General features: G+C 38.6%; 1 protein-coding gene across 3 annotated transcripts in view; it reads left to right on the plus strand.

Annotated features, from left to right (window-relative positions):
- Positions 1–26,295, plus strand: part of Sema1a (semaphorin 1a) — a 146,790-nt gene that overhangs the window by 101,679 nt on the left and 18,816 nt on the right. For all 3 annotated transcript variants that reach the window (XR_011417462.1, XM_044393617.2, XM_070211397.1), the window contains exons 4-6: positions 652–748; positions 10,567–10,675; positions 16,088–16,283. Coding sequence is in view for 2 of the 3 variants with exons in the window: in XM_044393617.2 (XP_044249552.2) it covers positions 652–748; positions 10,567–10,675; positions 16,088–16,283 (402 nt within the window). In the remaining variant the exon portion in view is untranslated. The remainder of the gene's footprint in view (positions 1–651; positions 749–10,566; positions 10,676–16,087; positions 16,284–26,295) is intronic.

Raw genomic sequence — 26,295 nt, forward strand, 5'->3', positions numbered from 1 at the left:
ATATGATAAAAGACCAAAGTTCTTACGTTTATTCTTCATTTTAAGAAAATGTGTTTATCATTTCACTGAAGAAGCTGAATAAATTATCGGAGCTTCAGAGTTTACCTTGCGGTTTAATCCCTTTTTATCGGTCAGACAGATAGATGAACTGGTTGAAGTTGTGGCAAGTGGCGGGCAACAAAGATTTTCCGGAACGACTGCAAAAAGTAGATGCAAATAAGCAAAGTAAACAAACGACAAAAATTGTACTTGCAGCTGCTGATTATGTTGCTGTTGCTAAACGGGCTATTCTTAGTGCAGCTGCCCTTTTTTGCATATCAGCGGGGATGATGGCGCATCAGGACACCAGCCCCCAAGCCGCATTTCCCATTTTCTTTTTTTAACTCCAGCTGCGTCGGTTCCCTGTGCGCCGCCATGTGGCAGCCTTTTCCTCTGCTTTTTACTTTGCTGACTGCCAGATTATCCGCTTGCCTTCTTCCTTTCTTCTCAACTGCTTTTTGTCGCCTTTAACGCCGCCTAATTGCCTAATTAGGCATTTGCTGGCCGAACCAAAACCATCCGGCCAACTCATCTGTCTCCCAGCAATTTTTGCATTTTCCCCGTTGCCCGGTGCAATTTATTTATAATCCTCTTTTCATTTTGCCTTTGCAGGTCCCGAAGATGTACTAAAGTTTGTGGGCAACGAAAGTGTCGTGGATCACTTCAAGCTCGTCACCAAGGATGGCAACAGCCTGCTCATCGGTGCCAGGTAAGAGCCCAATTATACATTTTTACTTGGAAAACAAAAAAAGGATTAACATACATGCGTCGGAACTGGAGAATTGCCAATTGAATGTATAATTAGTTTGTAAAAATATTTAAATTATTAAAAAATATTTTTAATCAAAGGTACCGTCAAATCACCACGAAACTTTTTCAAAGCATACTTTAAAACATCTTTATGAGTAATTTAAAAACTAAACTTAAAACTAAATTAAACTAAAATTAAATTATATCTATAAGTAAATCAAATACATTTAAGCAATTACAAATGTATATTTTCCCAGCTTTCCCATAATTACAATATCAATTCTCCAAGGTATATTTTCGGTATAAATAGGCTTCAAAGAATTAGTTTGGTTTAAATGAAATTCTTTGAATAAAGGGAGGGAAATTCTAAAATAGGAAGGATAAGGGCAAGTGAAAAGTGCGCATAAAGCAAACTTCAATTTACTTTTCGCAGACATTGTATTTAATTTAAGTAGAAGATACTAGCATGTTCACTTCCCCATATACGAACAAACATGACAAACTTTCTCAGGGCCAAAAATGGCGTTGTTTTCGGGGGAGGAAGTGTACCCTTAGCTAGTTCTCGTGGCAACTTTGATTTTGCAACGCTGGCAAGAGAAACAGAAACAAAATCCAGTGCGAAAGGAAGCGGAAACTTTTGCAGCAGGTGCCCCAAAGATATGAGGAACTGTGCTAAAGTTTCCAGTACTTCCTTCTCGAGATATAACCCCAGAAGACTTAAAGGGCTGCCAAGGTTGGGCTGAGACTCAAGCCTTTTTCTGAATGGGCCGACTGTAAGGGTACTGTACATTTTGTCGTTGTCAGAGACCGCAAAATATGTTTGCTGCAAATGTTGGGTTTAATATATTTTGCCTAGACAATGCCAGCATATGAGCACATAAACACACCCACATTAGCACTCACACATGGACAACGCACTGACATACATATTAAAATGTTGCACACTTTTTGGGGCCCAACGAGACTTAATAAACTTGCCTGATACCTTGTCTGTTTGTGTGTGTGGCGTCGTGGAATCTTTTTTAGTCTGGGAATGCTTGCAACATGTAAGGGAAGGCATCAACACATTGGATAGAATTCCTTTATCCAATAGAACAATGGGAAAATGTCCAGACATGGTTACGACTTTAAACAAACTTTAAATAAATGGAACATATGCCTATTTTAATTAAATACGAATTAAACTTGGTTTCTTCGATAGAGTGATAAATACTATAACTAGTAATTTTCGTTGTTTTAATGGGTAAGATGTCTAAATAATTAAGCTGAAAAGCACTATAAAAACAGTTTCCCAGCAGAGAAATTTACTATGTGAAGATAATGAGGCAGTAAAATGCAAAAGCATAACCAAATAACCAAAGCAGGAAAATTAAAGGAACCCCAAAACACACTCACACACACGCGCACTAACACTGGTGTGGGTAAGGGTTTTTCCAGTTTTTCTTTTTCGCACGCATGAACAAATTTGTATGCCGGCAATGTCGTTGCCAGAGTTGCCACTTACGTGATTAATGGATTTTTAACAAGTTGCACACTCGCATTGCGAAAAGGAATTCACACACGCACATATCCACTTATCAGACCCCAAAAGAGTCAAAGTAACCAAAGGAAAACCTCTCCGGCGACTGTTGGTGAAAGCCAAAAAGCGCCACGTGTGTTTAAGTGTGTGCGTGGGCTTCGGTTTCGTAGTGTGCGTGCGGGTAGGAAGGTGTATTTTTAAGGGGAGGTGGGTTAGGGTGGACCAACTAAACTAGGATGACAGGCGGAAATGCGAATGTGACACGCGTTTTGCATGTGAAACGTCATGAACAATGTTAAAAAAGAGAGAGTGGAAAGGAAAGTTCTGCAGGCGAACTACACCCCAGTCCTCCTGATCGCCCCATTTTCCAGGGCATAGCTATACCTTTACATTTCCTGTGGCAAAGTAGGTACTGTGTTATTCAGCACCTGATGTCAGACATGTCAAAAGCAATTTTTTAGCCCCTATAATTATTTCTGAAATCATCCGTAGGTTAAAATTTACCAACCACTATATTGTAAATGGTTATTATTTTATTGATTTTTATATCATTGCTGATCTGTCTGCTTCTACATTCTAATTTAAAGAATAAATTCAATTGAAAACTAAAACTGAAAATTAAAAAGCCACTTTGATTAACAAATAAAAAAGCTGACTCAGCTTGAGTTTGTTTTGGGAACCGGTCACGTTTATTTTTATTAGGAATGTAAGCCCCCCGTGCAACTTTAAACATATTACGGTAACTACCTCAGCCATTAGTGTTGGTATCTCTCGTGACACTTATGCAAATAAGCTGGAAGTGGTTGTCTAAACCAGGACACCTCCGCAACTCAGCGGTAAATGTTCGTAAAGCTTCTCCTCCACTTTTAGATTTCCTCGCTGCGATCTATAAATATTCCGCAGCAATGCGCTCCGACATGAAAATTGGGTTAACACATTAAGATGGGAAATATGTGCCAACGGTTTTCCCTGCTGTCATTGCCACATTCCGTGCCATGCCATCCCATCCCATTCCGTTCCGGCCGTGCATTTCCGTTCCATTCTCATTCCCATTTCCATTCCCATGCCCATGTCAGGTTGGCAGGCAATCGAATGAATCGCGACAAAGGCGGAAATAAAATTGCTAAACGAACAAAGGAAAAATCCATTTCGTTGCCTAACGGGCCTTGATTCATTCGCCGTCTCTCTTTATCTGTGCCTTCTGTCTTTGTCTCTCACGTTTGGTACTCGAGTGTGCTCTATATGTCAGCCTATCTTTCGGCTTTTAACGTCTTTTTCAACGCAATTGGCGAGAGTGCACAGTGGTTTTAGATACAATTGAATTGGAATTTGGAATTTTTTTTTTTTTTTAACTTTGACTTTTTAAATAAAATTTGTATGTTCATTTTAAATTCTTCTGATATTATCTATTATTTAGCTGTTCCTGAATACTCTCTTACTTTCGCTCCACTGTTGGCTTGCATTCAACCAATTTTTGTATGCAATTTTCCTTTTGTCGGCAGGTCTGAAAATTCCTTTACTCCCAAACACGCACACACTCTCACTGCGGTGTCCGTCTTTTATTTTCCATTTGGTTCTTGTTCTTCTGCCGGCACTGTGCATATGTGTGGGTTGGGTCCTTTGTACAACCGCACAACAATCATTTCTGCACCGCAAATTCATTTCCGTTTGCGTTGGTTTTTGCTCACATCCGCGCGAATGTGTAAATGCAGAATGCATCCGCTAATTTCTGACGATTTAAGTCCATTTCTGCGTGGCCAAATACATCAGACGTTCGGGATTGAAATGTAATCGCCCTAATGAATGGATTGAAGGATTTCGAATTGATGTGCTAGGCCAAGTCACTAGCTTAAAAGCCTACGAAAAGGGAGTGCATTGTTTGCTATGAGCCATTGTTTATAGCCTATGATATGGCTTTGTCTTGAGGTATGGCAAAGGTATTCGTCCATTGCTTAAAACGCCTTTGTCCAGTAATCGACTTTTCTGAAATGTGTTGTGTGCTTCATTAAATAGATAACTTGGTTTTGATTGGTAAATTTGGGTGATTACAGAATAATGTCAATAATGATTCAAAACTATTGATGAAAACTTGCTGGTTAAATTGGCAGAATTTTCATTCGACCATAAAACTCTTACCTCATTGCTAACTTTGTCTGTGTTTCACTTTTAAATAAAAGCAATATCCTTGCTGCATTTCTTTGTAGCAGGGCCAGCTCTAATTTGACCATTTTTGCAAATGGCAGGCAGATTTCCATTTCGAAGCAGTCTTGGTCTCTGGAGTCATCAAATTAAAACCGATCCAGTTTGCAGTTAATATTTTATGTGGCTTTGCCAAGAACGTCCAATTTTGACTCCGAATTGGAGTTTAATCAGGCTTATGAGACCACAATGATGAAATGCAATTCGCTTTGGCAAGTTTGCCTGTGGCCAGGAACAAACGCTCCGCACCTGACTTGGCCAAAGGGCAAATGTCAAATGCCACCACCTGGTTAACTGGACTGATTGGTTCGGTGGGTGAATGGGTGAGTGGGTGGCAGTGGTACCGGGGGGTGTTTCAACTACATACAACGATATGAAGTTGTGGGTCAGCTCAGCTCTGTTCGGGCAATTCACATTTGGGTTTTTGGCATTTGACAGTTTCGACATTTTCTGCCTCCATTGAGTGAATGGCACACGATATAACGTGGTTCTGTTGAGGGTTTGTTCGGTTGATTTGGTTTGGCTGCGCTGGGCTTGTTGCACACATAAGAAAAAACTCTGGTCAATAACATGGAAATTCAAACCGTCTGCCGGGATCCTAGGATTCTAGCTAGGGAATTGCACTTAAAACATGGTGGGCGACCATCTCTAAATTTAGTTTTGATTTTTGGATTGGAAATGCAGTTGAATTTTCATGAGTTTTTTTTAGCCAAAATAAATGCGCATAAATGAATTTTATTACTCAACATATCTTGTACATCTGCATAATTGAAACGTTTCCAAATTGATTCCAAGAATAATATTAATTTCAGTGTAAAGCAGGGGCATCCAATGCCCCGAATTCCGAATTGGCTTAGTCAGCATCATCGAGTGATGTGGAATGAAGTTGAAGGCGAAGCCGAATCTCTGGCAGAGTCAAAAAGTCAATGAAAAATGACAAAAGCTCAACTCGAAATGGTGATGGATGTGTGTTGGGTGTGCATGTCTGTACGTGTGTGTGTGGGATTTCCCCTTTCTTCGCTGCGCTTAAATGTTTTTTTTTCTGCAACGGCTGCCATTTTGAACACACACACTCGCACACATGAGACACCGAGCGCATGCAAATGGCGGCGACAAACATAAATTTTGCGCAAACCGAAAAGCCTCGAAAGCGAAGAAACATGAGAAGTTCGCCTGATTTGCTTAGCTATTCAGAAAAACCATTTACCGTTATGTTAACCCCCATCTGCCACGCCCCCGGAGGCTTTAGCTGCATCGAAATCGGAATCCGAATCAGAATCAGAAGCACAAGCAGAATCGGCATCAACGCATCAATGCATCAATGCATTCCGGAAGTCGAGTGTTCTTTTCTCTGATTGCCTTCGGGCATTCCTTTGGGGCGCTGATGACGTGTGACATTGAACGTTGCTGGCATTTTTCCTGATGAATTCAGTCCTGCAATTTGCCATCTCAATTGGCCATTCAAAGGAAATTTATGGAGATAAGGAATTGATTTACGGAAAAGAATAGTTTAGTAGTGCTTATCGAAAAGACTTGGGGCGGGCGAAAATATTGAAAATGAGGCTACATTAAGTGTTGTAAGCCGATTGCAAAAATACCGGACAATTTAATGTGTTCTAATCTTTGAATGTTATATAAGTTATGTATTTTCTAACCTTTTGCTTTAAATTTATGAAGAAAACTAGAGTGTCGTATTAAACCTAAACAAAACATATTTTTTAAGGTATGATTTAAGCCTTTAAAATGTATATGTAAATGTATATAAAGACACACCAGCTCGTATTTTGCCTTGAAAATTTGCATAAAAAGTACAATAAATTTACCAAAATAAAGGCTGACAATACTGGAGACTTTTCCACGTAGCTCGATAATTGAAAACGAGTGTCAAGTGAATTTTCATTATTCAAGTGAATTGCCAATAAGGCACGACAATGATTTTCAGCTGTAACACAAAAGAAATCATTTTTCTTGGAATGCCAAAGCCAGTTTAATTTACATAATTCCTAAATATTTACATGTCACCTAGAAATGTTCTGTTCGTAAGGAGGAAAATACCAAGAAAACAAGCTTGAAAATCAAATCAATCATTCAAGCGGTGTTATTTATAATGAAGTAGGGCGGAGTGTTGTCTGCCTGCCCAAGGTCATGAAAGAAAGCCTGCAACGTTGCGTATGAGTAATTTACTGCTTCTATTCCACTTTGTACCTCTTTCTCGCAGTTTTCCTTCATTTGGGTGTAGACTTGTTGTTTTTATTTCGGGATTCTGCCTTTCTCTGCCTAAACTCGATATTTTTTGTGGGTCAAACCACAAAAATGGCGACGGTAGTGATGGCGACACGAATTTTCTTTCCTCGCCTTCGTCTTGCCTTTCCAGAGGTTGCTTCAATCTATTTTATGACTGATACCCTCTGGGTGTACCCTCTTCGAGGTTTTGCGAGGTCTCCTCGACCGCAATGTCGTTATTTATGTGCATGTGGCTTTGTTTCTTGTTGCCTCTTTGCACTCAGCTGATATTTGAAAAGGGTCCTGCCTGCGGGTTTTGTTTTCCTGCTGGTTGTCCTTGTTGTTATTGCTGTTCGGATGGCTGGCAACACGGCGGATGGTTGATTTGTTTGTTGGTTGTCGGTCGGTTGGTTAAAGATGGTGGCGAGCAATGAGCGGATTTTAAATGAATTTAAATTTGTTTATGGCATGTAAATGGAGAATGTTTGATGTCTGTCTGTTAATTTTGTAAGTTATTGCACTGCTGCAGGAATTTTAAACTGTAGCAGATTGAATTTCAGCAGTTTCTAAAATAAACCAATTTATTTCTTCCAATGATTATATTTTATTTAAAAGTCGCTTGTTAGTGGTAGTTTGCTGTTTATATTTTTGATTATTTCGAATTTATATTCATGTATACATACATTCACTTGTAATCGTTTCGTGTTCCGTTTAAATGAAATTTGGCTCATGTCGACGTAAGCCACGAATTATTTTGGGGTTGAATGGCATTTCCACAAACCGCAGGTATTTCAAACCCATGGCCAGCCATCAAATGGTTACCACGCAAAATGTTGTGTTGCCTGATTTGCCTAGTTATCGTTAACACACACACACTCGTACTCTTGTTTCCTGCATTTATCCTTTTATTAGTTTTGGTTTGGCACATTTTATGTATCGTTAAGTTTAAAGTACTTATACAGAAAATTTATTATTTTTACGGACAAAACTGAACCGTCTAAATTATTTAAGTAAACAAATCTTTACTACGCACAAGAAAAATAACTGTCACGGTCAAATCGATATGCGCATGGTCAATTTCTGGTATTGCACACGCATATTGTTTTTACCGAAATCTCTCTTGGAGATTCTCTGACTGAGCAATGTGGCGTCATAAATTACGGGAGTGGGAGCGAGAAGTTCAACTCTCTCACTTTGAAGTAGAGCGAGATAGCGGAAGGAAGAAAGTCAAGTCAAAATCGATACCACATTACTTGAAATCAATCATCGTTTCATATCAAGTTTTTTTTTGGGTGTAATTATCCTTATTTTGCGCCCCGTTGCTTGAATTTAATCGACGGGAATGTGTTTATTAAAACGAAGCTGATTTTTTATTGTATTTTCGGAAACCGCTCGTTTAGTTTTGAGCATATTGCCAACAAGGACTCACATGTATCCTAATATTTGCCAAATTCGTTGGTATCGTGCTGCCTCATTATCGCCAGCGTTTCATCCCACTAAAATGTAAAGTGTAAACGTTTTCCTAGAGGAACTCCGCACATATTCCCCTTTATATTTGCCAACTGCGCTTAAGCTGCATAATAATAAACTGCAACGCAGCGGCAACAACGAGGATTGCTAAATGTGCAACTGCAGCAGGGACAACAAGGAAAACAACAAGAGCACCATGGGCAGGATAAAACGAGCCAAAGCAGTGGAAATCCTGGCGTAATCGTTGCGTTCACTGCTGGCAGGCAGCAACAACTGCAACAACTGGGACAACTGCAACACTAACACACTACCCCGTGTGGAAAATATTTATGAGCTCGGTTTTCACGCCAAATGCGTTCTTTAAAATGCACCACTCCATACACACACATATATCGCCCATTTTCCATTTCCCCGTCGAATTTCCCTTTGCGTTCACCTCGCTTTGGCATTTTCCGCGACATTTTCACAAGCGCTTGAATTGCTTGTTGCACTTTATGTGTGTGTGTGTGCCTATGTATGTTAAGCAATGCGCTAAAGTGTTTATGTGTTTGTGAGCGTTGCAAGCCGACAAGCGACAGTAGCAACAACAAACTGCGACAAGAGTAACACCAGCCATTTCTACACCCTTTTGAAAAAGGTTTCCTATTCTAGTGTTCTATAATAAATCCAATATAAATATTTATATTTGGTGGGTAATAGCTTTTAAAGCTAGTTTGAATAATATCTTAAGTGTTAAACTATAAAAAAGTGTAGCCCCAGTAAAAAAAACCTCTAAAGCAAATTATAATATAAAAAATATTTCATTTAAATATTTCAATAGGCAATCGAATATTAGTGAAATCTATTCATTTTAAAAGCTAAGTACTTAATCATTATTTATTTTTGAGCAGAGTGTCCAAAGTTTACCATCAGCTCTATTTTCGGTACGGTTCCTTTAACCTATCAGCAACATTTGAGCCTTTCCACCTGCCTTTCTAGCCTTTCCACCGCGTCCAACATCCAACCCATTACAGAGACTGTCCCCTTTATATGCTAATTTGGTTCAGCGCATTTTATGTGTACCTACCTACGCGTATATCTGGCTATATACGTCCTGGAAACAGCAGGCGGTGACAGTCGAGGGCAAGGAAGAATGCAGCTGCAGCAACTCTGCTGATTTTGCCGCTGTTCTGCGATGTTGCTGATGGTGCACGTTCGTTTGAAGTCGCCTTTTGCCGTTGTCATAATTAAAACGGGCTGCATAATTGCCAAACAAAGGCTGTGTCCTGTTCTGCGAAAGGTCCTTTCCCCGCTGCAATCGCAGTTGGTCATACAGTAATTTTTTAGCGTATCTAACTAAGCGTTAGGAAAGTAAAACGGCAAACTGACTATTATCTCCAATTCGAAATACAAGTTCCAAACTAAGCCATTTCTAGTTAGAAAGTAAAATGGATACTCTCCTTCAAGCAGAAATGCATTTATTTTTATAATTCCTCAAACGTACACCTATTCAATAGTTGGATGCATTCCATTTAGTTTCTTAACTAGAAGCCTCACTCAATTTGGGCATTTGTATGCAAACCCACAGCTCTGTTGCAAATATAGTATCTGCATATCTATGTATTTATTTAAAATTTTCCGCTCTTTTTGCTGCATTCAGACCGGAGCTCAACAACAGCCAAATCAAAAAAAAGAAGGCAAATTTGAAAAGTTTCGATAAGGCTGTCGTTTATGCAGGTTTTTGATGATGGTGTGGGGTTCGGGTGGTGCGATGGCTGATTTCCGTATATGGCAGTCATAAAGTGTTCGACCAAAGTGCACCCACACCAAGGTGCACTAACCACACCGTCACCGACTCACAAACACACACTCGCACTCACACTCACACGTAGTTGTGGTTTCAATAATCAATGAGTTGATTTTATGAAATTCCAACCCCCATCTCCAGCACCGAAATACCGGGATGTGACACGCCCATCCTTGCACCACTTCATTTTGTGGGTCGCACTTGGACACACGAACATGCACCACATGTGTGGGTGTGTAAAATTTTATTAACGAGAATTTTGGAATTTCTGCACAAATATCGCATTCAAGCCGACAGGAGGGTAAAAGGTTAAAAGGAAAACAAAACATAGACCAGAGGCTTTTTGTGGTCCTCTGGTCACAGGCTGCGTGTTGATTGCCAGGCCCCGAAAAGGCCAAATGAATTTTAATTAATTTTTTAATTAATTCTCTGGAAACCGCCAGATGCCCCTTACTCAACTGATAAGGACGATAAAACGAGAACCGCACAAATTCTATCTGCGGGAAATTTCCACATCTTTGTAGACCACAACTTGCGATGAACTCTTTCTTATTCCATGTCCTTTATTTGTCTTTTGCAGAAACACGGTTTTTAATTTAAGCATACATGATCTCGTCGAGCAGCAGCGCTTGGTCTGGACGTCGCCGGAGGATGATACCAAAATGTGTCTCGTCAAGGGCAAGGATGAGGTGAGTGCAAAGGGGCAATCAATTAAAAATACATTTTGGCATGCTTGATTTTTACAAAATAAATTTATTACTTTATCATCTTAAGTATAAAAGCCTTAAAAAAGGGAGTTCAAAAATATTCTACCTGACGAAATTCACTATTTACTGGAAATGCAATTTTGGAAACTTTATTAAATAGTTGCAAAGCTTTCCACCTAATCACAGACACCTGAAATAATATTTACGTGTCACTTAGTAACCAAACTACACATTTTATTTCATTTTCAGCTTTTTGTCTTGCTGTTTATAAAGTTCCTAGCACTTTGGCCTGATGGCCTTGCAATTTCCATTTCCATTTCCATTCCTATTTCCATTTCGATTTCAACTTTGGCTGTTGCTTCCGTTGCCAGAGAAATGCAAAAACAAGGCAATAAAGTGTTTCTCTCTTTCTCGCCATCTATTCTAACTTTTTTCGCGCTAAAAACATGGAAAACTATGGAGAAGAAGTACGCCACACAAGAAGAAATTGATTTATGCAACTTTTTCCGTTGTTGCCCCGTTCTTTGGGTTTCTTCTTTGTGGCTAAGAAATCAGGGAAATTTATTGAAAACTCTTCACCACTGCAGTTGACCTATTAAGAAAATGCCAGTTGAGCAGAGGGAATAGGGGGTTAAATTGAGTTCGGAGTGGGGCAAGCAAATCAAAGCCTGAAAGCAAACTTTTGCCTAATGGAAATTGCAAATATTTTGGCTTTCAAATTGTCTTTGCTGGTTGGTTTTTTGTTTCGCCTTCCGTTTCCGGTCAACTAGGCCAAATACTGTATTCCATACAATATCATAGAAAATTAAAAAGGACAAGTGCCTTAAGTCTTAAATTATAAAAACATAAAATATAATTTTACTTAGACGAAAATTTGCCTGCACCAAATTGAAATAGTTAATGAATAAACTTTTTACTGTGTTTTTTACAAATTAATGAAGTTTGAATTTCACACTCAAAGCTCTTTATTTTTAAAATAATATTAAAAAAGGTTTTAAAAATGTTTGTTTTCAGGGCATTTTCCAACCCAAATTCCAAGTGCCTCATCTGCCCTTTGAGTATTTTCTTCGCCTTTTTTGTGCATGCTCAAGTGCACTTCAAGTTTGGCTTTTTGCTCACGTAATTAGCCAACACTTGTTGGCTGGTCGTGCCAGCAATTGCACATAGCACAGCCAGCAGGAGCAACGAAAATAAGGCGAACCAGAGCATTAGCAGGTGTAATTTGTTGAACTCAATTTGCTTGCCGGCTCCACCTGAGTGGGGTCACTTTATATGTTTGTGCACGGGTGGGTCGCGTTATTTATGGCATCAAAAGGGAAGAAAGAAGCAAAGTTTCCCCGTGGCGTGCAGCGATGCCATTTCCCACAAAAGGTTTTTACCTCTAAAAATAAATCGCAATTGTTTGGCTGGCAAAAAGAAATGAAAAGAAAAGTTCAAAATTTACAATTTTAATTAACCGGCATTTTGGCCACTAATTTGGATGCGAAAAAGTCGAGTTAATCAAGTTGATAATCAAGACCGACTCAAAAGTCTGCAATCTTTTTAATGCGGAGTGCATTTAAGGCTTACTAATATAAATAGTTTTAACTCACGCCATGATTAAGTTGGCTTGTGTTAAGGTCACATAAGTACACTCAAAAGTGACATATAGGTACACCCAAAAAAAAATGATCATAGAAACTAAACTATTTCTACATTAAAAGTAAACTATTGAGTGTCAAAAATTTCTCGATACTCTGAGTATTAAGCTAATGGACTTCGAAAGTATAAAAATGAAACTTTCGAAGTTGTCAAGTTTAAACTAACGAGTATACAGCTTATACTCACTCAGTGTACTGAAATTTAGGCTGCCAGTTTATTTTGTATACTATTTAGTATAATGCCAGTATAAATATTATACCCCGTATTAAAGAGACAAAATTCAAAAAATGTTATTTTGTACTTTTCATATATTATTAAAAATATTTTTTACATTTTTATAAATTACTGAAGGTAATTTTTAATATAACAAATAAACATAAATACAATACATATACAAAATAAGTACGTATGTATGCATATTTGGGCAAATGCAGCCGTTTTACCGCTTATGTCGCTGATCATCTCCAGAGTGGTCGCCGTCCAGATGAATACCGAAGCTTGGTCGAGGACGCTGATATTGAAGTTAACATTGCGCTGGCCGCGGTCAGAAAAAATGCAAGCCAATTGCAAGATCCTTGGTTTCCCGGCATCTGGAGCGCAATTCATGGTGGTGTCAGTAAAAAGAAAAGAATTTACTCATTAGTTATGCACTAAGACACAATTTTAATGTACTTACATTTCAAATAAGCCCAAAATAAGCAAATATTAAAATTTTCACAGGTGATTTTCACAAACAAACCTTAAACAGACCGCAGCGTCGTTTACAAAATACACTAATGTTAAATACTAACGCGTCGAATATCATTAAAAAGCGGTAACACTTTTTCGGTTCGAAATGTCCAGGTTCCAAACCAGAGCATCCTGGCCTCACACCAGGAACAAAAATAGAAACTTCGGTATAGAAATTAAACTCAGGGCATAAACTTAACACTATTTAGTCTTAACCTAACACTCTTGAATCTGCTCCCTACATTATATAGTTTTAAATTAATACTGACAGTTTAACACTAGCTGTAGTATACTTTTAATACAACGCTCATTAACTGTAAACTTTCGGATTTTTTTTTGGGTGTATGCTAGATCCACATTTATTGTGACCCATTTTTCTTTACCAGGGATTTAACTGATTTGCTGATGAAAGTATTATTAAAACTGTGTAAACACACCCTATGGGGACCAAATGAGCAGTCAACGTTCATTGCAATCATCCATAAAATTGACCATGGCTGATTTATAAAATATTAAAATGTAAAAAGGAACAACATACAATACAAATATTTTTTATTGGTTTCTGAGTGGATTAAACATAAGTGAACCAAATAAATCAATGAAAAGTATTTCGCAATGAGAAATTAAACACAATTAAGTAAAACCGAAGTGGAAATGTAACAGACAATTATGATACAATTTTCACCATTAATTTTGAAACATAAACGTGTTATTATCTTGCCCTTATAAAGTCCTTATTGAACTACTAAGATGGTTGTTATCGCATTAAGGAGAACTATGACCTCAATCATCGAGCGAATCACAAGCATCGCCCACGTTGTCACTTGGCCTTCTCTTGTTTCCTTATTAAACCTTCGATTTGGTTTGCAAATGGCTTTTCCCAGAATTTTCCCATCCCAGAGACTCAGAGAGTTGTACTTTGGATTGCAGACGCCCATTGTTCGATTGGAAAATGCTGTTGAATTTATGCGGGGTTGGGCAACACTTTGGTCTTCTTTGTCTGCCTGGATCCATGCAAATGTGTCCTGGATACCTTTCGATTCATCCGGACTCAATACACTGTTCACACAGCTCGTTTAACCCACTTGTTCGGGTTTCCCATTCAAATCAGTCATTTCTGTTAATTAGGCCGTGCCTTCGACATTGACTTTGTATTAATTTTGTTATATTTAACATACTGTGTGAATTAAAAAGCTTTTAAAAATGTAACAGATAATTTCACAAGAAACAAATCAGACCAAAAACCAAACGTCAGGTCATGAGAAAGTTTTATTGTTCATTGTCAATGGCAAGAAAAACTTCCAAAAGAAAATTCCAGATACAAGTTTTGACTGCTGCAAAATGCCTGAAGGTAGGCAACAAATTTTTTAATGAAGCTAAAACACGACACAACCTGAAGAGTCCTACCCACAAGCATGGGGTGGGCCCCAAATCCTCTCACTTTATAATTTTCGAACACGAAATATGACTGACGGAGCTCAGACAGCCAGAGGGCAGAATTACGCTGCTCGGCTGCTCTCACTTACAAAATTACATTTCACATTTCAATTTAAAGCCCAAATCAATACTCAAAATTATTTAATTTCATAGTTCTGCACTTGGAACTCAATAAAATTGTGGTAAAAAATAAAATAAATGTTTTTTTTCTTAAAACAAACAGAATAAAGATAATTTGTTTTGGGGAAAAAGGGGGAAAGGTTCTTTACCGAAAACAAAAAACAAGAATTATTTATTAACCAGCGGTAAAAAGCCTATGGCAACCGCAACATTTTGAAAGCAAATTAATAAATATCACAGTTAATTGCATTCTAAACATTGTACGTCTGTGTCTCTGCTATGTGTGTTAATTACAAGGGAAATAATGAAAACTGAAACTTCACCGACCACCCCCCGACTTCATGTAATTGTGTTGTTAATTTATTTTAATTTATGCTCCAATAGTTTGGCCACACAAAACAAGGCCAGAGCATGTTAAATATTTCTGGACAATGAACTAAATTAAGTGGAAAACGAATTTTGTGCGGATACAAGACTGCCAGAGCCCAGGGGTAATAATTCTAGGAACAAATCGTAAAGCGTCATAATTCTTCTGCATCTCTAATCAGGTTTTTCAAGGACTTTAATTTTAAGTAAAACGTAATTTAAGTGTGGAGTACTTAGGCCAATTACGTGTGCAATTTTATGTCAATTATAATATTTATTGATGCGAAATGTGTGACCATTAATTGCCTTTAAATCCAAGGAAAGCATTTAATAACACAAATATATAAGAGGGTAATTAGAGATAGGCGTTTAGATTGTTGAAATAAATTGCTCGATAGGAAAATTAAATACCTCTGAAAAGTTTTCTTGCTTTCGTTGTAATTCCAACTTAATACAGGGAAAATTATATGTAGCGAACAAACAAAAAATTTAAATATTTTAACGCTCACAGGAACTGCGACAGACAGATGAAAGGTGTACAATGGAAACTGCTGCCTGGGAGTATTTCAAATGATTTGTCATGTCGGAGTGCAAACACTTCCGGCTGTAATGGTGACACACTGGGCTGGTGGGAGTGGTGGGAGGATGGCGCCGGAAATGTCAGCCAACAATTTTCCACCACTATGGGAAAAGTTCGCTCTGACTCTTCTAAATGGGAGCAAGTTGCGCATTTGCCTTTTAATATTTATTGAGTTGCAGGTACACCACCCCAGCAGCAACATTCGTTGTTTGTTTTCGAAGTGCTTTTGTTACGCTTTAAATATTACAATTTGCGGAGCATTTATGCAAAATAGTTTGGGGGTCACTTTGATCCTTTTAACCAGTTTTGGGTCAGTGAATAAATTTAAAAAAAGAAAACCCTTGAAAGAATGACTAAAAAAAGTAATATAAAGTATAAGTTTGGTTTGATTTCTTTTTTTGAGCAGTATATAAATCCATATTATTTTAACCAACAGTTTAATTTATTTCTTATAATGTTTTACAAATTAAGATAAAGGTAAAATTATGTTCGGTCTTCTAAAATCCTTTCAACGTTTTCAGGAGGCCTGCCAGAACTACATTCGCATCATGGTGGTGCCGTCGCCAGGTCGCCTCTTCGTTTGCGGCACCAACTCGTTCCGACCCATGTGCAATACGTACATCATCAGCGACAGCAACTACACGCTGGAGGCCACAAAGAACGGACAGGCGGTGTGCCCCTACGACCCCCGTCACAACTCCACCTCTGTGCTGGCTGGTAAGTGCACAATTTACCCAAATACAGTGTGTTGCCATTGCCCAAAATATGAAAACTTTGAAAACTAAATGGTTATTAGATTTTTCTTGAAACGTTATTTTCAATAGAAAAAGTTTTCAATAAAAAAACGAGTTGGATAAGACTCGTACCCAACGAAAACGTTAATTTAAAATAAATGTAGTCAGAAATTCGAAATAAGTGAGTGGATAACTGCATAAAGACAACACTGCGTATGATCAATATTCTTTACCATTAGAAAGCTAAATAGAATATATTCCCTACATTCTTGAAAAGTACCTCTGTTCAGTTATACTACATTGAAGTGGACATACAGAATTACAAAAACACGCATACGCACCGTTGTGCAGATCAACAATTTTCAACGAATTCGCCTGTGTTCTTCGTACACCCACTTATGTACCTATTTGCCTTTCATTCGTGCCATCTTGCCTTTTTTCCTGTTTTGTTATGCCGTCCGAATAATTTATTGTGCACGAGCATTTTGTATGCGAATTGTCCATTTTGTGCTGCCTGTTATCGCCATTCGCAATAAGAGAGAAAAATGCAAGGAATGTGACTGTGAGTAGACTCATCGCCTGCCATTGCCCCTCTGCCATATAAATCGGGTAAAAATTGTCATTCATCATGCAAGGCCTGCGTTATTCAGGTTTTTTTCAGGTTTGACTTCGTAAACGGGGCCGCATGATAAATTTTTAGTATTATTGTTCGGCTGCCGAATGGCGGGCAACTGCAAATTATGTGCGAAATGTATTTCTCCACCCGCATACCTGATAAAAGATTTCGAAATTTCCTTCATACTCGATATTTGATTGAAATTTATGGCCTTGCCCAGGTGTGTTAAGTGGGTCGGTCGGTCCTTGAACGGAAAATTGTGAAAAATATAAATGAAAAGATAAATTATTTGCCGATGGAATAATTTTATAGGCGTTTAATTGCATACTTTAAACTTGATTCTTTAGTGATTATAATGATAGCTTTTACTGCTACTTATGTTGAATATTTGAACTGCATAACATTTTTTGCCAGAATAAAGTTGCATTTGCGAAAGTCCCTGCACACAGAATGAATTTTTATTTTCGCCACTTGCACAACCCAGAAACTCAGCCAATAAACAAGCGCATTTGGCGACTGCAGCTGTGGGGGCAATTTTTTGGAGCCCCCCTACCCAACGCCCCACAATTCTCCCTTCTGCAAAGTCATAGTTTTGATAATATTTCCACTTGGCACCCATAAATCGACATTCTTTGCCGCCATGTTGTGAAGTTTTCGCGCAGTGATTTGTTTGCATTTCATTGTCTGCAGCCAGCGAAAACTTTGCCAAGAGCAAGGGAGAGTGGGTCGGGAATAGATAATATCGATAAACGTTTATAACTAACTTGAAGCAGTGTGTGTGCGGGGTTTTTGTTGGTCCATCGGCATGAGAGGGCACAACCGAGTGTTGCCACAAACTTCCGCCGGATGCAGCTGCCATCCTTGTGTGGCCATATGTGTGAGCCTGCGTTTGTATTCCTTCCACAAGCCCTCACCTATGCACACATCTGTGTTGGCAACGCGCCCACTTTTCGGCGCTCGTGACCCCCACGCCCCCCCGCCACACCCCGCCAATGTGGGTCATAAGAGTTTATCATCAACAAGCTGCCACATCCTGGCCAAAAAAGAAGCAGCCAAACCTGAAGCTGTTGTCAGCCGCCATTTTCTTTATGCTTGCAGCCATTTATGCTCCCATTACTTTCCATCATGCCGCCGGGTATATCGGATTTCTATATAGATTGAGTGCAGAGCTGTGTCATTGAGTTCGCTCCTGGGAAGGCGGCACATTGAGCACCCACAGATAAGCCGATTTAAGTCCATTTTATGTCATGGGATAGATTACACCAATTTGCAATTAGCCAAAGCGAAATATGTTATTCGAAGTAGGTAAATTATTTCGTGGTGCCATTAAATTCACTCTATAAATAAATCGAATTTTTTTTGGAAAATTTACCATTATTATTTACGAAATGAAAGTGTTTATCAATTCCATATGTAATTTTATTTGTACTAACTTCGATTTGAAATAATAGATATGTATACAGAAAAAAAATTAGATATGAAATAGGTCATTTCTACCTTATTTCATATCAATAAAAAGCTGATATGGTTAATGTCAAATTTATGATTCAAGCGTATCAACTTGATATTTATTCACTTTATAAAAGTTATAAAAATATTCTTTTAATATACAAAAGTTAGTATTTTTGAACAAATATTGTAAATTAAGATAAACTTAATCTTGATTCATATCAAAATGATTATTATGATTATTAATATTAACCCTCCGTCAAATGTAGTCTAAAATGTACCACAACCAAAGCATAATCCCATCACGAGGTATTTACATGAACGATACCCCTGCTTTCCAGCATTTTCCCTGGGCTCGCTACTTTGTTCTTATTCCACTTTGATTTCCCTTCATGGTGCTAATATTAAATCGACATTTTTACATATAACCCCCAACCCAACGAGCTGCGTCTTTAGTCATTTGATGGCTGTCACTTTTCCAGCGCTCGCCTTGCCAGGATTTAAGGATATGCGACGTGGATTTGGGGAACGGTTAGCCGGGCCATGTTGTTTAGATTACAAATTGCCCGGGACAGAGGCAGCACATAAAAAAACCCCATCATGGCGGTGCACTAAATAACAACAACAATGGCAGCGAGTCTAGAAAAGTTCCGATTCTAAAAAGAGGGAAAAAAGCACGGGCGAAAAAAGTCGACGAAAAACCAGAACAAGCTGAAAAATGTTATCAATTCAGTTTTTATTCGTGACAGGGCGTTGATGTCATGGGTTGACGTGGGCGTGGTCGGTAACTGGCACAAAAGTTTTCCCCGCCCACGCCCCTGACCATTTTACTGCCCCCCCTTGGCCGCAGTTTTCTAACGCTTTGCGCAAAAAGTTCGTGGACACATTTTTGTGCCAATTTCGTTGTAAAAATATTGTTGTAACCATGATGAAGTTTTCAATTGCTTTTTCCACCAATATACGACATCTAGCCACCCAGCCCAGCCGCCTTATCCTGTTCGCTTTCCTGGTGTTTCAATATGGCGGAAGGAATCTATTTTTGTTCGATTTAAAAAGTGCATGCGAAATAAATTTCAATCGCTGACAGTGTCACCCATTCAGATCGGCCAGAGTACAAAACTTTCCCAATAAAAAATTAAACACACCAAAAAGTGGGGGGAAGAAGAAAAAAAAGCAAAAAGTTCCTATTTAGTGGATCCGGGCTAAATGGGAAGGGGAAACACGTATTAGCTGGCTTTGTCGTTTAATTTGTTAAATGTTTTCATTGGGAATTAGGGTCTGAGGAGGAATTGGAAATGGCACTTTTGTCCATAATGGGCGGCAGTTCAGAATTTCTGAAACTCAGGGTCAACAAATGTCCCATTTAGATAGACAACTTTTTATTATCCTTATTTCTTTTCAAGGAATAAGGCAAACTTTTAAATTAAAAATAATTTAAGATTTATTCGGGAAAAAAGAACGTAAAAACCGCCCATATTTTAGCTTTCTTTTATGTTATAAAATTTAAAGATTTAATTTAAAGATACATAGCAGCTACCCTTTAACGAATTATTTGACTTTTCCTTTTGGCGTTTGAAAGTTTGTTGTCAATATTTTACAAAATGATTTTGTGTTCTATGCCCCGCTTTGCGGCAATTCGGTGCTCAGAATATTAAACTGGAACCACGCAGATTTCATCCCCTTTTTGACCTTTTGTGGCACTTGAAAATATGGCTTAAATGTCTTACCAATTCGCACACGCCTCAGGAAACAATGCGAAGAATAGTAATAAATAATTTATAACTGCGCATTTGCCACATTAATCACGAGCCAACGCTGCTGCCGGCCAGAAAATAAAAAAAGGAGAGGAAAATGGCCAACAGCGGCCAAATCCCTTGCCGGCAAAGTTTGTCCCGTTCCCCAAAAAGCCGACGCATATTAATTTCGGCACACTCCCCATTCAAACCCTCCTGTGTCCTTCGAATTTTCCCTCTGCACGTCCGTAAATTCTCAGGCACAGCGAAGCGTACAAATTGCCATCACTTGCGTTCAATTTTAGACTTTTCCAAGCAAATGCACAAACGCGATTAAAATGCTGACGAATGATCGGGAAGGGGGCAAGGGGAGACGGGGAGCATGGTATTGCGGGACGGACATTGGCGCCACCGAAAAATGTCAAGGACTCGGCAGGACATCGCGTAGACTGTGAACTGTGAACCGGGAACACCGATGCCAAACGAACCGGTCCAAGGTGCATTTGCATATCGCACAAACCGCTTCAATTTCACACCGCGTTGGCACTTCCATCCTTTACGCCGCTTTAAAGTCTCGCCCTCTTTTCGATTAAATTTTTGATGCTGTGTAATTTATTTCTGCATTTTAAGCGTTCACCTAGGGGAACGTCATTCGGACCTGGGCGATTTGTAGCGGTAAAAATCAAGTGCTTATATATATTTTGACACTTTTCATAAATATTTTTTTGTAGCTTACTTTATAAACACAAAATCTTTGGTAAGACTTTAACCGAGGGTAATTTCCACACAAAAAAAATGTATTAAATAGATAAGGGCATGGTAAATTTCTGGTATTTATACGCATCTCTTGTTTACCATATTAAAAACATTTAAATGTTTTTCAACTACGTGAGTGGGAGCGATAATAACTAATTCCCTTAATTCGAAATAGAGTGAGAAAGCGCTTAAAGTTATATGAGTGGGAGGGAGAAACACACATTCAAAATTCAAACTGGCCTACTTAAAACATGTTCCTTACATTTCGAGCATATCAAATTGATTCCGCCTATCAAGATACCAAATTTATCATTGTTTCTAATTCAGTTTTTTTTTGGGTGCACCTATATTTTGACTGTAACGAAAACCAAATTCTGTTTAAAACAGAAAAAACTGGTTCATTTAACCATTTTACTAACAAGTAAGCGGTTGGCATTGCAGTAATCACTGAAAATGTACCAATTTATTTATCTAATAATTAAGGGCCATTTTTTCGCATCATTTGCTTCTTAGGGTCTTTGTAGCTGATGTTTTGGGTAGTTTGGACCGTGCGCCAGAGCTCGTTAAAAAGTAAAAGAGAGCTAATTTATTTTAGCCAACTTAAATTGGCTTAGGCGAATGACCAGAAGAAAACAAATGGCGCGTTATCTGGAAACCAAAGCCGGCTGAAAGGATGGCCCTGGTCAAAGTGCGGGTGCAATGCAAAATGAGAACAACGACTAAACAAAAACGAGACCAGCGACAGCAACAACTGTCAGTTTCATTAAAAACAATGAAATCTGCTAAGAGCCAAAAGTTTAAATGAGCGTCTAACAACTGCAAAGGATAAAAGGACACCAGTTCACACACACACACACACACACACACATACATAAAAGGGCACTCGAAAAGCTCCTGAAAAAAACGAGCCAAAAGCGTCTGCAGTAAAATATGTACTCGAAAACAAAGTCCAAACAATAAACCAAATGGCGGAAAAAACAGAGAAAAAACGTTTGTGAAAAGCAAAATAAAGGCCCCAAACAAGCACAGCTTGTGACCCTTTTTAGCGGACAATGCGCGGACTTTTCTTGGTCTTCCATTTTATAATTTTGCCTAAGACAAAAAAAAACATTACAAGAAACAATTAGTTCCTTGAAATGAGATCAACAAAACAGTCCATCTTTTCTCAGTTCAAAATCACTAGATCCTTGAAATGGGGGAATCTCAGGCAAAACTTTTAGGTCAAAGAAGACTGAATATATAGAACAGTCAAGGTTATCAACCATTTTAAATTGGTACCAACATTATTTATTTATTTTGCTGCAATCAACGCTAAAATAAAATGTTGCCAAAATGATCAACATTTGACTCAATCTTATTATTATTATTCTAACGATTCTAATGTTTTCTATTTAGAAGATATCTAAAATTTGTATATTTGAAATACAACAATTTAACATATTATAAAAACAAAAAAGGGGGTAGAAAATAAAATAAATATGAGATTTTCGTTTCATCGGTAGAGACATTAAAAAAGTGACTTTAGTACAGTGGAAAAGGGAATTCGGTCCCTCCATCGTTCCAATTTTCCCTTTCACTTTCTATTTCCCTTCTCTATAATTTCCTTGAGGGCGTCACTACTCTTCTCCCGGCTTACTTCCTTTCTGAATTGCAAATTAGATAGCAACTCATTCGGAATCCCCCTTAACAGCAAAAATCCTGGATCCTCTCTGCACATGCATAATCTTTATGTATCTGAGAGTGTATATACAATTTTTATATTTTCGGAAAATAATTTTAACTTGAGGTGATATTTTGGTGAGGCTTCATATCTCCCACAATTATCTCATTTATCCCATCAGCATACCTTAATCTTCTAAACTTCAAAATCGCTTTAACTTATGATACCGACATGTATAATTTAATTGGTTGTCAAGTAATAAACTTACCATGCTGATTGTCTGCTCCGCTTTAGGACAGAAAATCCGATCATTAAAAAACAACAGAAAAAAATTCTAAGTATATTAGAACAAATTTATAATTTTTCTCATGTTTTTACGTGTGTTCTGCGTTAAATCTCTGTGTGCAGAAAACACTCAAATGCTCCCAAAAATCACTGAAAAGAAGACCAGCCAAACTTAAGTTTGGAAACATTGGCCCCAGACCATTACTTGAACATCCATTTGGGAAAAAGACTGGAAAGACATTAACTTTTAATTCGATCGTTTATAAGCGCAGTGCCAGATTCACAGGCAGATGCATCTGGAAATGCAAATCTGGCTAAAGAGCGACCAAGAGCTGATAATTGTGGTGCGCCAATAAAAAGCGAATTAAGCTAATTGCCAAATTTTCAAAATCCCCAAAAACAATGGGAATAGAAAAGCACCAGCAGAACAAAGATGGGCGAACGGCAACAAAAAGCCAAAAAGAGTAATGAAAGTGGAGCAAATGCGAAACTGCTACAGAGGGGCGCACATGTTGCCAAAACTTTTCCACCATAACCAGTCCCTCGTTATTCCCCAACGTCTGCATTTCTATAAGAGTACAAGTGAAGTGTAATTACAGTCGAAAATTGATAACACACAAAAATGGCAAAGAAAATGTGTTCACTGGGCCCTCAGCCAGCGAGTGTAATTAAAGCCTTGGCTCATAGATTGGGTGGCTGCTCTTGGGGCTTAAGACGAGGATATCTTGCCGTCTAAACTAGGTCAGCCGTATAGTGTAATTTACCTAATTGATAGGCATAGGGTCCTTAAAAATCACAAATTTCGTTTGGAAATCGAATCTATTTCTTAAAGTAAAGAAACTCAGTAGACAAAGTTTAATGTTAAACCCATATATGATATTAAGCATAAGGTCTTATAATAATAGTTTAATCTATTGTTTGTCAAAGCACAAATTTAATTCCACATATTTCAGTCTTCCAGTTTAATGATTATCATGCTTCATACTTCAACGTCGTCTGAATAATACTGCAACGTGCACGAACGTTATCTTTCACCACTTTATATTTCCGGTCATTTCCATCAAATTAAGCAATTTGCCGTATTGGCTCACAGCTGACGATTGTACTCTAAGCGTCTATGCAGAAATACATTGATATGCATAATGTAAACGTACACGGTTGAGGGTAATTACTCTTAAGTGGGCTATTTAACTAAGGACCCTGCACTCGACATACGCAGGCAGGAATGAACGTAATTCAAGGTATTAGGCAAGGGCCAAAAAACAATGTTTATGCTCAGACCCTGAAAAAAGGCAATTATAAGTGTGTTTGGACGTGAGTGCATGTGTTAGATATCAAATATTTAAAACACAACGTTCCGGTAATAAAGCTTTGCCTGTCCCAACTCGATTCCCGCCGGTGCCCTCGTTATTTGTACCCTCTGTCCCTGTCCCAGTCCGTCCTGTCATTGAAAATGAGTGTAATTTATGTATTAGCGTGTGCTCGTGTGTGTATGCCAGCCGCATAATAAAACATGCAAAAATATGCAAATTGCCGCAGTCAACGCGATGAACTTTCATTACGCCTTGTTCCCGTCGCTCTAAAGAGCATTTTCCGCTTCCCTCGGCTAGCCCAGAAAATCGATTAAATCACTTAAAGAGTTTATCGAACTTTATGCCACAGTCAGAAGCAGCGAAAACGTTTTGAAACTGTGCGAGGAGCCGACCAAGACTTTATGAGAAGCGCCTAGAGAGGCCCGATGTGCGAAAGAGACGGGGCAAAGACAGGGCCGATGTGCATAATTTTTGCACGCTAGATTGTCATTTAAAATGAGTTAAGCCCGGGCAATTGCTGCAATGCGGAAAAGTTGCCAAAGCCTCAGTCTGAGTCGGATTTTGAGTCCGAGTCCTGTTCGGTGGGACGTGGGTCGTCAGGTAACTGGCGTTATAATGAGCAAACAATAAAAGCAAACGTCGCTGCACGAAACAATGACGAGAAGGAGAAAGACAGGGCGTAAGGGAAAGGAAAGTAAGGAGGCGGGGCGGAAAGCACACACACACACAAACAAAAACCAATTAGATGCAGCGAGGACAGCGAAGGCCAAAGGTGGCAGCTGCAACTTTTCGTGTCCTGTCGATGTTGCGACAGGTCGACGGGTCGATGGGGCAGGTATCCTATCCCATTGTTCGCCTTGTTAGCGAAGGCCAAAGAAAGCTGCTCGGTGCAGCAAAAAACGTACTCCTAAATACAACTACAACAATGACATCCTTCGGTCGCCATGCTAATTGCATTCTCATTGTTAATTACGTGCATTTAAGCAAAAGTTTTTGACGTTTTCTTAGCCAACGCAAGCTTTAAGTTCCGGAATTTAAATCGATAACTTTAAGTAGGATATCTAATAAAAATTACTTATCTATTTAATAAAATCTAGTTCTTTTCAATGTTTAAAGGTTAATTTTATTTAAAACAAGAGAGAACGCTATAGTCGAGTGCCTCGACTATTAGATACCCATTACTCAGCTAAACAACTTAATAGAAATATGCCTTCTTATATGTTTTTCGCCGCTCGATTTTTACCCAGGGATCTCTTTCTAGAAGAGGCTTTCTAGAACTTTCAATTCTGCCTAGCACATCTTCCGTCTCTCTCTAGCGCAGGTGAATGCACTTGTGAAAAACGTATACGAGCAAAAAGAGACAAAAATGCGCGCCCCATTTCAAATATTTTAAAATTTGCATTAACATTATGTGAATTAGAGTGACCACAGAAAAAAAGACAGATTTTTTCCAATGCCATTTTCTAGATGGCGCTAGTGTATATTGTATTGCGCCATCTACCGCCAGATATTGGTACTACTGGTCATGAAAGGTGGAAATGTAGGCGCTGGCCAGGTTTAAGCGTTTATTGGGTTTGTGGGCGTTAGAGTGGGCGTGGCAATTTTTTACTTGGCCAATCGATAGTTATTGACGAAGCGAATACATATCAGTTACTATTTTCATAATAGCTTCAAAGCTGTGGGCGTTAGAGGGGGCTTGTGGGCGTTAGAGGGGGCGTGGCACCTTTTTGAAACAAACTTGCGCTGCGTAGGAGCTCCTAGAATCTGCATGCAAAATGCCAATCTTCTAGCTTTTATAGTTTCCGAGATCTCAGCGTTCATACGGACAGACAGACAGACAGACGGACAGACGGACAGACGGACAGACGGACAGACAGACGGACAGACAGACGGACAGACGGACAGACGGACATGGCTAGATCGACTCGGCTAGTGATCCTGATCAAGAATATATATACTTTATGGGGTCGGAAACGCTTCCTTCTAGCTGTTACATACTTTTGCACGAATACAATATACCCTTTTACTCTACGAGTAACGGGTATAATTATTATTTTAAGACCTCTGTGAATATTAATAAATTATTTGATTTATTAGAAAGAAAGAACTGCGTAAATAAAAAATTAGTTTTTTTTATTGTAAGTACTCAAAATACTTCAAAGAGTCAAGATTGTTAAGTAAGA

The sequence above is a fragment of the Drosophila takahashii genome, chromosome 2L, assembly GCF_030179915.1.
Source record: "Drosophila takahashii strain IR98-3 E-12201 chromosome 2L, DtakHiC1v2, whole genome shotgun sequence".
NCBI classification, from domain to species: domain Eukaryota; kingdom Metazoa; phylum Arthropoda; class Insecta; order Diptera; family Drosophilidae; genus Drosophila; species Drosophila takahashii.